The sequence below is a fragment of the Prorops nasuta genome, unplaced genomic scaffold (assembly GCF_024137725.1).
Source record: "Prorops nasuta isolate Cenicafe-Biocafe unplaced genomic scaffold, Cenicafe_Pnas_1.2 PNAS00050, whole genome shotgun sequence".
Lineage (NCBI taxonomy): Eukaryota > Metazoa > Arthropoda > Insecta > Hymenoptera > Bethylidae > Prorops > Prorops nasuta.
Genome location: NW_027116847.1, coordinates 512,196 through 523,296, shown reverse-complemented (window position 1 = coordinate 523,296; position 11,101 = coordinate 512,196). Strand labels below are relative to the sequence as shown.

General features: G+C 39.1%; 1 protein-coding gene across 1 annotated transcript; it reads right to left on the bottom strand.

Moving 5' to 3' along the window:
• Positions 1-104: 104 nt before the first annotated feature.
• LOC136784259 (leucine-rich repeat-containing protein 15) lies at positions 105-4,575 on the bottom strand. The gene is made up of 7 exons (XM_066744831.1): positions 4,451-4,575; positions 3,372-3,534; positions 2,771-3,074; positions 2,477-2,705; positions 1,731-2,326; positions 1,214-1,634; positions 105-982 (listed from the first exon to the last, which is right to left on the bottom strand). Exons 1-7 carry the CDS (start codon positions 4,522-4,524, stop codon positions 361-363), a joined length of 2,409 nt encoding a protein of 802 aa, XP_066600928.1. The 5' UTR covers positions 4,525-4,575; the 3' UTR covers positions 105-360.
• Positions 4,576-11,101: the final 6,526 nt, after the last annotated feature.

Below are 11,101 nucleotides of genomic sequence, written 5' to 3'. Positions count from 1 at the left end.
GAATATAAATTATTTTAAGTAAACATTACTGGGTCAACTGATTTGAAGAAAATTTAAATTCTAACCTATGAGTAAATGAACATAATTATAAAGTACACAATACGACTACATTTATTAATTTTACAAATCAACATAAAAAAGTACTTTTCTTATTAATTAACATAAACTATACTCTAATACTTTATAATACATGTTATTATTATAGCATCATTACGGTACTAAGAACATCATTAGTATTGTAATATCAAAACAGAGATTATTCTACATTTTTCGTTGCAAGATAATATTGTCAAGAGTTTCTCAAATGTTCTATTGCTCATCTGAACAAAGTATCAATTGGATGAATTTATCCCCAAAAAATTAGGCACTGCCTTCTGATGCGTTTTCCCTGTAACCACTCCTAGGTTCCCTTTTCAACTCTCTTATGATGATAGGTTTGTTAGCTTTAAAATTCTGAATGTCAGAATCCTCATCGTCCGTTGAATGGCCATTTTTGTTGATTGGCCTTCGAAGTCTTTTCCTCGAATTAGGAGTTTGTGGTCTGGGATTGCTCTTGATGCTGCCAGATTCTCCTGCTTCGTCTACCGTTGTCCCATTAACCCTCCTAATTCTACTAGCAGTTTGATTACTGGTTTGACTATGCACTGGAACACTGATATTACCGACTGAGTCAATTCTCTCTCTGCTTCTCCTCCGTATTCTGTCTTCTCTGCGCTCTTCCCTCCTCAGTAGATCATCCTCGCTCTGCGCTCTCTTCCTTATTCGCCTGGGTCTCCTCTTTTTCGAACGTAGATTATCCATCGAGCCCACCATGCGCATCGAGGTCTGCTCGATCGAGATATCGTTCAGAGCATCCAAGGAATGAGCTAATCGTGCCATGTGAATTGCTTCCTCGTAACTAGGAGGCCGAATCAACTCCATTGGATGAATCCTTGGCTCGATCGAAGCTTGATTTACTATTTCCTCTTGCAACAAATGATTCCTAAAACAAAATATATTATATTTTATTTCTTTCAATTTGAGTGTTGATTATATATAAAAGTAGTATATTGTAATAATTGAACTTGTCATAAATCCTCTGCAGTTTCCTGACTTACCATCAGCCAGTAGTATTACCAAAGCAAGATTTATTAGGATAGTATTAATTTTTTTGCACTTTGTAATTTAATGTATATTTAGACAATTTTATAATTTATTAACGCTTAGCTTATACCTTCTTTGCAAAAGTCTCAATCTCTCTCTAGCTTCTGCTCTTTCCAGTCTTTGTCTTTCCTCGAGTCGTCTTCGCTTTAGCTTCATCGTATGTCTGATAGAGACTATACTGCCAAAGAGAAGTATCGCTGTGACCAAACTGACGAGGACCAAGCCCCAGGTTCTATTTCTGTTATAAAACAATCCTGCGTTCCAAACATTGTAGCAGGCACTTTCCCATGAGTATCCCGAGACGTTTGCAGGACTTTGACAAATCAATGACGACGTTGAGGATACTTTAAATGGTAAGCTAGTCAAATAATTATACATTTCGTATAATTGCTCGCAGTCGCAGCGCCATGGATTATCCTTTAATACGATAAATGCTAAATTCATATTATTTTGAAAAACTGAAGGACTCGGGACTTCCGTCAGTCGATTTCCTATATGTAAAGATAAAATAATGTATTAAATAATGTGAAAATCAATGAGATTCTAAATTATAATATCCACCAACAATTTTAGTTACAGTGATATACCTGATAAATCGAGCTGCATAAGTTCAGGTAGCTCAGAAAAGCTTTCATTATTCAACTGGATTAATCTGTTCCTACGTAGATACAAAGCCCGTAGGGTTGGTGATTTTAAACGTTTTGGAAGCAGTACTAATTGATTATCGTTTAGATATAGAGTTTTCAGTCTGTACATGTTGGGTAATAATTCTCGATTTAATTCTTTAATGTGATTCGACGAAATATCAAATATCGTTGCAGCCGACGTTAGGTTTGGAATTTGGTGCAACGCGTTAATAGAAATGTTTAAAAATACGAGATCCAAATTATTTTGAAATGTAATCCAATTAATATTAGCGATATTGTTCACTGACAAATCAAGTACTTGTAATTTGGGTAAACCATCAAATGCTCCTCTGCTTATGTGCTCCAATCCATTGGAGTTCAAGAACAAATGGGTCAGATGCTTGTTTTTCATAAAATGCCCTTCGGGCAAAGAATGAAAGTTATTTTTTGATAATTTAGCTTGCGTTAGTAATGGAAACCCATGAAGATTCGGTTTTTTAAGGTTGCATCTTGAAACGTCGAATCTCTTTAAGTTTGGATGCACCAAGGTGGAATGGCTGGAATTTAAAGAAGATTGCATATTTATAAATTTAACATTTAATACGGACAGATACAATTTAAAATAATATTACTAGGCAGAATATTTGTATATAACTTTACCAATATAAATGAATTATTGATAAATGTATAATTTTCATATTATTCACCTTGTGCTGTAAATTAATCCTGGGTTATCAGCCAATTTCAATTCTTCGAGTTCCGGAAAGCCTATGAAGGTATCAGGTTTCAAGTAAGTGAGAAGACTATTCGATACATCCAGCAAACGTAGTTTTGGACTCCACAGATCATAAATAGTTTTTAAAGGGTTTCCCGCCAAATTGAGGCTGACCAGCTCTGGTAAATTCTTCAAGGATGAATTGGATAACTCCTTTATACCTAAAAAAATAAAAGTAGGGCAGATTGACATTGGTAAATTATTAATGAACACAGTAGATCCTTACCACAGTGACTGACATCTATAGCTTGAATTGCATCATGCGTTAGACCATGAAAGCTAACTAAAGGATTTTTTGACAAGTACAAAATTAAGAGAGCAGGTAGTTGACTTATAGATTTAATACTAGTAACATCGGCGATGTTATTTTCTGATAAATCAAGACTTTTTAAGCTTGTTAACGTCTCAAAAGTTTCCGGCAAAAACCTCAGTCTATTTCTGGCCAAGTTTAAATACTGCAGCTCCACCAGGCGATTTACATCTTTACTAATTTCCGTTATAAAATTATCTGAAAGATCCAACTGTTCAACCTAATATTAAAAAGAAAACGAAATCAAAGTTTTATTAATCAATGTGTAAAAATTGTTTCTTACATTATAGGGGCTATCTTTGATATATGAATCGTTATTATTAAATCATTTCATGTTCCCCATGTTCAACAAAATATATACACATCTCTATACTATCGTAAGGTTATATATATACATACGCATACGTGAGTCAAAAGCTAAGGTTCTTTCACCGTTAATATAAGATAAGAAACAATATGTGCTTATAATATCGAAGAAATAAAATAATCGAATATTTTAATCGCAAAATCTACTCACGGTATCATTGATATTCTCTGGGAACTCTAATATTCCCTGTTTCATACATTTAACAGTTTTTGGTGTATCTTTCAGGAAACACAGGCATCTCGCCGGACAAGTGCAGTTGGATATCGAGCAGAGGTCCAATACAATAATTAATATGAGAAAAGCTGGAGATTTTCTTAAAACAAACAGCTCCATTATTGTACATTACCCACACTAGCAAAGCTTACATAAAATACACAATTCTTAATCAATTATGGCTTCAGTTATAATACGAAGCTCGTGTAAGTGATGTTGCCGCAACTTGCCGAGCATGACTGAATTTCATTACAATTAAGAAAATTGTGATTTTTTAGAAAATATTTATGAAAATTATAGTAGCACGGTCGATGTCACCCGTCATTTCAGAGAACCGTCCTGAAAACTACTAAGCACTTATCTGTGATAATGTAGAGTACAGCACGCGATATCTCGGTAAGATAACTTTGCCGAGGTGACAAGAATATTGCGGTGCGACTAAAAAGGGAGTCTCCCAGGTTGGATGAACGTCTCTTTTATTGGACTTTCAATTGAAATGCACGAGTGTGCATTGGAGAACATTGCATTTAGCATAGGCTTCCACATAGTGCCACTGCACCATCTCGATGACGTTAAAAATTCGTAACACACAGCGTCATCATTCTTACAGTCATTAGAAAAAAGTCATAACTAGAACAACTAACGCTACTTCTAAGAAACGTGTGAGAAAAAAATATAAAATTTGTATTATTGAAATTTTTATCTGTGTATTATTCCTTTCGTTATCATATAATATAATTTCATCGTTAAATAAACAATGTTGTCAGCATTTATCGAAATTTTTATCTTTCTTCCAAAAAACAACTATTATAATCATGTTAATTCTTAATTAAAAAAAAAAGAAATAAAATAATAAACATTTATCATTACTATATATAAATATAGAAAAGTGTTTTTTTTTCTTACAGTGTGCTGAGCAACAAAGTCGAGGGAGCAGCTATATCCATGCAAGGAAGTTCCGAGATGGAAATTTGTTTGACCAAACCCATGGAAAATGTAAGACATTAGATAAATACCTGAAGTATCCCAAAAGCCGATATTGAAGCGGCCATCTCCTTGGTCTAACATAAGCCTCTCTTGGCTGACCCATGCGGATATTCTTCCCTTCCCCGCTTGTCAGCTCTGTATTACAGGATCCTTTTTTATCGTTCGTTCAATCCGACAGGACCATATCTGCGCGGTTGCTTCTTCGCTGACGACAACCGCTAGCTTGCAGGATTACTCCGATAACGTACGTCAGTGTCCCAAGTGACGAGTAGTGTCTGACGTGCACACGATATTTCCTTCAACTATCGTCGGACCGACATTGCTTTATCTTGGATCACCTTGAACCTTCCAATTGAAATCAATGCTAATCTGAGTTTTTATTGAGAATGCCAAAGGGACGAGTGAAAAATGTGCACCCTCGCAGTTGATCGGTCGGGTGGGAAGGAAATTAAAGAGGTGTTATCCGCGCAGGACTGCAGGACCTCTCTTTTTCACACGTCCGACCGGACCAATGAGGGTTTGGTCACACCCTCTGCTCAGTGCGAGAGGTTTAGGTAGCGCCGGCGCTTAGCCCACGGCTTATCCGGTGGGGACGAGGACTCGTGTTCTACCTGTTGATATTAACCAACCCCTTCGCAGAGATTTCGCAAATCCGCTGATTCATTCTCGGCTAACGGTCACGCCCTCCAACTCGATTCTCTCTCTCTCTCTCTCTCTCTCTCGATTGAATTTAGTAGAGGGCTTATATATACAAGTATATAGTTACATAATTAAGAGTCGATCGAGTCGAACTCTAGTACAGTTCATGCCAGGAGAAATCGTAGATAACTTAGAGATATCAAGTTATATATAGCAGTACGGATTCCCGAGGGTGTATGGATCGATTCACCGGTATAAACATCGTTATAGAGAAGTGATTTGGAAGAGAGGGAGGGTTACGGTTAGAAAAAAAATCTGTGCAGGAATTAAGGGGGATAAATTATTGTTTGACGAAAGGCTCGAATCAGTCTGTCTTTGGTATTGGGAGTACCTGTACTGGCTGTACGCGAAATAGAGGATATTATACCTCGTCGCTATCTACACCGACAGAAGAAGCTGTATATACATATTTTTAACGCCTTCATTTCCGGCCGCTCGGCGAGACCGGAAATAGCGAGACGATACCTCGCGGTGTTTCAAGTATTGATCAGTTCGAGGACCTGGTGCCACCCATCCTGGGGCGGGGGTGCACGTTCTGCAGGATGGAAGCTTCGAACCCTGCACCACTACCAGTGGTACTCGCCCCTCCTCCACCTCTTCGACCAACTCTACCTCCACCGCCTACAGTCTCCAATCCCTCTTCCCTTCCTATAACCTATCCACCTAGCTTCCCCCCACCAATGCTCCCGTCCCCAGCCGCAGACGCATTGCATCCGCAGCGATCTAACTCCGCTCCACTCTACCCTGCTCTATCTACAGATATTTACTCCCAAATCATTCTTTGCCACTTGTAAGGGCCGACTATACGGTGAACAATTGAATGTATACTAGTGATTATATGTAGAAGCGTAGAATATACTCTCTGCTATTTGTTATAATGTCTGGTACAACTAGCTTGGTACTCGAGATTTTTTGAAACAACGGACTAACTCTACTCGACTCTTATCTTCGGGTAGTTACTCCAAAATCATTCTTCGCCAATATTTCTAAGAAAGGACTATACGATAAACAATAAAATGCACCAGTGATTCTATGCACATACGTAGCATGTGCTCTATAGAATATTTATTATGTTTGGCAGAACCAGCTTGGAATACCAGAGTTTTTTAAGCAATCAGTTATGTAGGTCTACTGTACTTCACTCTGATCTAGCTTTAGACATTCACCCTTAAATTATCCTTCGCCAGTATTCCTAACCGACGATCGTACAGTATAAGCAATAAAATATATATCAGTGATTCGATGTACATACGTAGTGTATACTCTACCAAGTATTTATTATAATGTTTGGCAGAACCAGCTTGGGATCCCAGATTTGTCGAAGCAACGGGCGGCTTCCCTCGCACACCGAGGGAAAGAAACACTCAGCTTGGGAGTTTACGTACTGGAGTCGCGTTTCGGGAATGATTTTATTTTCCCTAAACCCCCAGTACCCACGCCACCTCGCCGCAGTTCTTAAGCTCGGTTATAAATAACGGCTTATCTTTTGTCGGCTTCAACGCCAGAGTAGGTTGCGTACAAAGCCAAAATTCTCACCCTACGCGAATCCGACCCTTTTCGCCACCTTTTACCATTGGCCGCGACTCGCAAGGGGCGAGGGAAGCACGTGAGTCGCGTTGCTTCGTGTCTTTTCAAATGTGCACTCGTAATTGCCGTGGCGTGTCAGTGGATCGAGTGCTCTTAATTCTGTATGGTATAAGGACCGAGCCCATTATACCTCATGGATATATCCTTAGCTTATAAATGCTATATGTACGAGCATACGTACACTATACAGATGTATAATCTAATATTTGCATATGTACTTGAAATGCCTGGGCGCAGTAGTAAGTTCAATGATTGGCAAGACATAAGAGTACAAAAATTGTAGTGAGTTGGAGGTGAAAGGTTTCAATGGTTAGTATTGCGTACTAAAATTCTTTTACATTTCTCCAATAGATAATGTATATTATATTGTCATTTGAAGATTTCAAGAAGCGAGGCTGTTGAACCTCGATAATTTATCTCTAGCTTAAAACTGTTATACCATATATATACATATATCAACAGTTGTATGATGTGATATATAAATTCTTGACACGTCTAAACATAGTAGAGAGTTGAGCAACTGGCAAGACATAGCAGTAACAACATTTCAGCGAGTTGTATGTGAAAGTTTTCAATGATCAGAGTGTTATATACTTAAAATTCGTTAATGTTTCTCCAATAAATAATAAATATATTGTCTTTTGAAGATTTTGAGGATCAAGACCATTATGTCCCAAAAATACATCCTTACTCTACGACTGTATAATCATGCCTGTACACAGTATTGAATTTAATCACCATCACACACACAAGACAGATATAAAAAAATTCCAAAATGTTCTAAATAAAAAAACTGTCAACCATCAGTATATTGAATATTAAAAATTCACCAACGTTTCTCCACCAACTATAATATATATATATATATATATATACATATTGTCGTCTGAAGATCTGGAGGATCGGCGAGGACGTCGACGACGCTATCGACGATTAGTGTCTCCGTTGTGAAAGTGGCTTAAGTAGGTAGATTTCTCGGTGGAAATTTGAATGGATGTCGGGTGTTCGTGGTTCGCTGCGTCCTTAACAAGATCAGGGACATTGAAGGCACGTCAGCCCGAAGGATGTGCTGGCGTGCACCCGGAGCCAGCCACATCTGTCGAGGCTCCCAAACCCCGGAAGAGAAGGACACCGGAGCGTGTCTTCGGGAACCTTAGCTTCGCGATGTTTCCGTCGCGCGCATTGTCTAATCGTCGTTCGGGTTTGCGCCCTTCTCTCGATACACCCCAACCTCTCTCGCACCTTCGACACTTTATCCTCTTTCTCCCTGGTACAACACCCTCCTAGCTTAATCTCCCTCTCTCTCGCTCTTCGCTTGCTTTCAGATGTGACAAATCCGTATTCGAATTCAGCGCAAAGTCCAAACTTGCTTTTGCAACTCTCGATACGCCTTCCTCACGCTCCGTCGAAAACGATTAACGATCCAAATATAACATCTAGCGAATCTCCCTACGTATTGTACGCCCTACTTGTGCACATGTACTGTCTCTACATCTATGTATAAATGTATATATATATATACATTTACGATTGCCTAGTGTGTAGCTTACAATGTAAACAATGCAAGGCTAAGATAATGGTATCGAGCGTTTGTTTTAACAAATCGAGTGCACGTGTATGTGTGTGTGTGTGTGTGTGCGTGCGTGTTTACATGCCGGTGTGGCGAGCACTGGTGAGAAGCCTTTTAATGTTCCCATTGCTCGATCGATAAAGATCCTTTGGAGAATGGGGTGGGGGGACTGTTTTGGTCCGTAGCGTGATATTTCTGTGATGTAACTGGGGGATGCACGAGAAGAGGGAGGGGGGGGGGGGCTACTCGTTAGGTAGAAAGTATAGGAATGCCAAACGATTTGGCGGATGAGCATATTTCACTTTGCTATCTACCGAGCAGCCAACATCCGAGCGTGTCTAAAGAGACCAAAAGATGGCGGTTCACAACGGGCAACATGCCAATCTTGCTCGATGCTTTTTATTGTCGCGATAAGCGGCTGTCCCGGTCCCCTCGTCATTCCTCGCTCTCGGTACAAGCGACGAAACGTGTTACAAATGTAATCTTTACTTCTGTGTTGTACTTAATGGACGAGCGCTCCTCAGCTCGTATCCCCGCCACTGCGAGCAATGCACCTTTTTTACGACAACTAAAAAATATGATAAGTCACGTAAACTCTTAAAATGTCTATTCAAGACACGGAGCATAGATATTCTGCTTCATTGGATCCGTGAACACCTCGCGCTAATGATATTGCTGTAGCGACACTTTAGACAGTAACTGTGCTTGAAAACCGTATACGATCAGGAATTAATTTGTGTCTCGTTGAGAAATTCGAGTGTTTTTATTTTTCATGCATGTAACAAGAGTGGGGAGGGCGGGGGGTGTAAATGTAACGTTTTCTTAAGTGGTCCACGACAATTTGAAAATTGGGCGACAGTTTTGGTTAACTGCTCTAATCTTATATTATGTTACGCTGATGGCCTGAATAGTAGGTCGTTACACAAAGGGTAAATCTCTGCTGTAACAAGTACCGCCTGAACGTGGAACGACGCTTCAAACACGTCTGGCTTTGAGACGAAAGTTGTACCGAAAAGCGACAGACCCTGAAGACTTAAAAACTTTAGCAAGTTTTTCCGCGGATAAAAGATAATAATGGCCGTCATTAGAAAGCCCATAAACGAGACGCCACGACGGTCCGGAGTTCCTGCTTAAATCGACCCAGTGTCAGCATATAACGATAAGAATTTTAATCTCCCGACGGAGCTGAACATCTCATCGATGGAATTTCAATAATTGAAATTAAATGGTTTCATCAATGATGGGTATAGCCTATAAGGCAGATTTTTCGAATATTGTTAAAACTTCAACAAAGCAATGCTACTGTTTTATTTAAAATCGTGATGTGACTAACAAAAAGCATTATAATTTTTTAAAACAGGTGAGGATCTCGTGGATGGTATTTCTATCATTAAAAATTAAACAGTTTAATCACTCATGGATATAGTCCATAAGAAATTTTTTCGAGTATTGTTAACGTTTTAAAGACGGGAAATCTTTCATTGAAATCGACTCTTTTTTTTGCAAAACTTTGACTGTATATATATCGATGTCGTCTGTAAAATCATTACCTTTACTACTAGTTGATATGTCGACCACTCCCAGCCGTAAAGGGTTAAAACTTAAATAAAGCAATGCTATGGTCTCTTTAAAAAATCGTGAAATAATTAACAAAAAGAATTTTAGTCCCTCAACACACTAAAATTTTCCATGTGATATCAATAGTTTAAATTAAATTAGTTAATCAATGCTATACATACAACCAACAAAAAAATTGTTTAAATTATTAACTTTTCGCATGCGTTTTATCCGTCAGTTTTCCAAATATATTGCTAAAGGTTAAAGGATGCAATGCTATATGGTTTGGCTAGAAAACTGTGAGATGATCCTAGTAGTTTTATCTTGGTTACAGTATAAGGGATTAGGTTTGCTTCAGAGGTGGCAGTTATTTTCAATTACCCTTCGACCCCCTTAACCGGCAGGGACGTATAATGTATGCGAGATAAAGGCCGAAGAGGCGCCATCGTAGACTAAGATATTACAGGGAAATGGTATAAGGCGCGGGGATGGAAGACGAGGGTGGTCTAGGGGTGGCGCTGCTGCTCAAGGTGCTGGAGGAGGGACTAGGGGTGCCCATAACTTATCGCAGATTTAAGGCTCTTAGACTTAAGGGACTCTAATAATAATATAGCGCCATTCCGCCAACGTTATATGGAATTCAGAAATGTTGCTGGAATTCTCGAGCAAGCAGAGTCGTCCGATTGGCTGCGGTCGCTTCTTCAGTTTAAATGTGTCAAATTGTTCCCATTACGTATATATATGCAAAGAGAGAGAGAGAGAGAGAGAGGTCAAAGAAAATTATAAGAACGAAGCTTCGGTCAGATATAGTGTATATTTATATATATATATATATATATATACACCGTATAATGCAAAGTAGGAGAAGAATGAACTCGTGGAGATTTAAGGTGGCGGATGGCTGCTTGCTGGTAAACAAAAGCCACGATAAATTTCGTAAGTCTCGGAATTAATAAAAGATTACACCGCGGTTACTGCGGGCACCCGCGAGATAAGAAGACTCTCTTGGCGGGCGCTCGACGTAGTCCCGAGACCGCAGCTAAATCATCGGATATCTTGCCTTGCGATACATAAACCACCCTTCAGGCTTACACGTACACGTATAGGCAGCAGTACACAACTCCCGTGTGCTATCTCGGGGAAAACGACGCTGGTCTTTTACGGCCATTCGATGTCCTCCCAAAGAAATCCTGACGCTTCCTTTTTACCTATATGTATATATAACTGTAGAAAATGTTTTATTTTTTTAAAACTCCTCTTTGAACTC

Bases quoted from the DNA above. Each gene is read 5' to 3' on its own strand.
- LOC136784259 (XM_066744831.1), bottom strand. From the start codon at position 4,524: ATGGGTCAGCCAAGAGAGGCTTATGTTAGACCAAGGAGATGGCCGCTT. The intron at 3,075-3,371 runs GTGAGTAGATTT...TTTTAATATTAG, and splicing joins CAGAGAATATCAATGATACC to GTTGAACAGTTGGATCTTTC. The intron at 2,327-2,476 runs GTGAATAATATG...TTTAAATTCCAG, and splicing joins GGATTAATTTACAGCACAAG to CCATTCCACCTTGGTGCATC.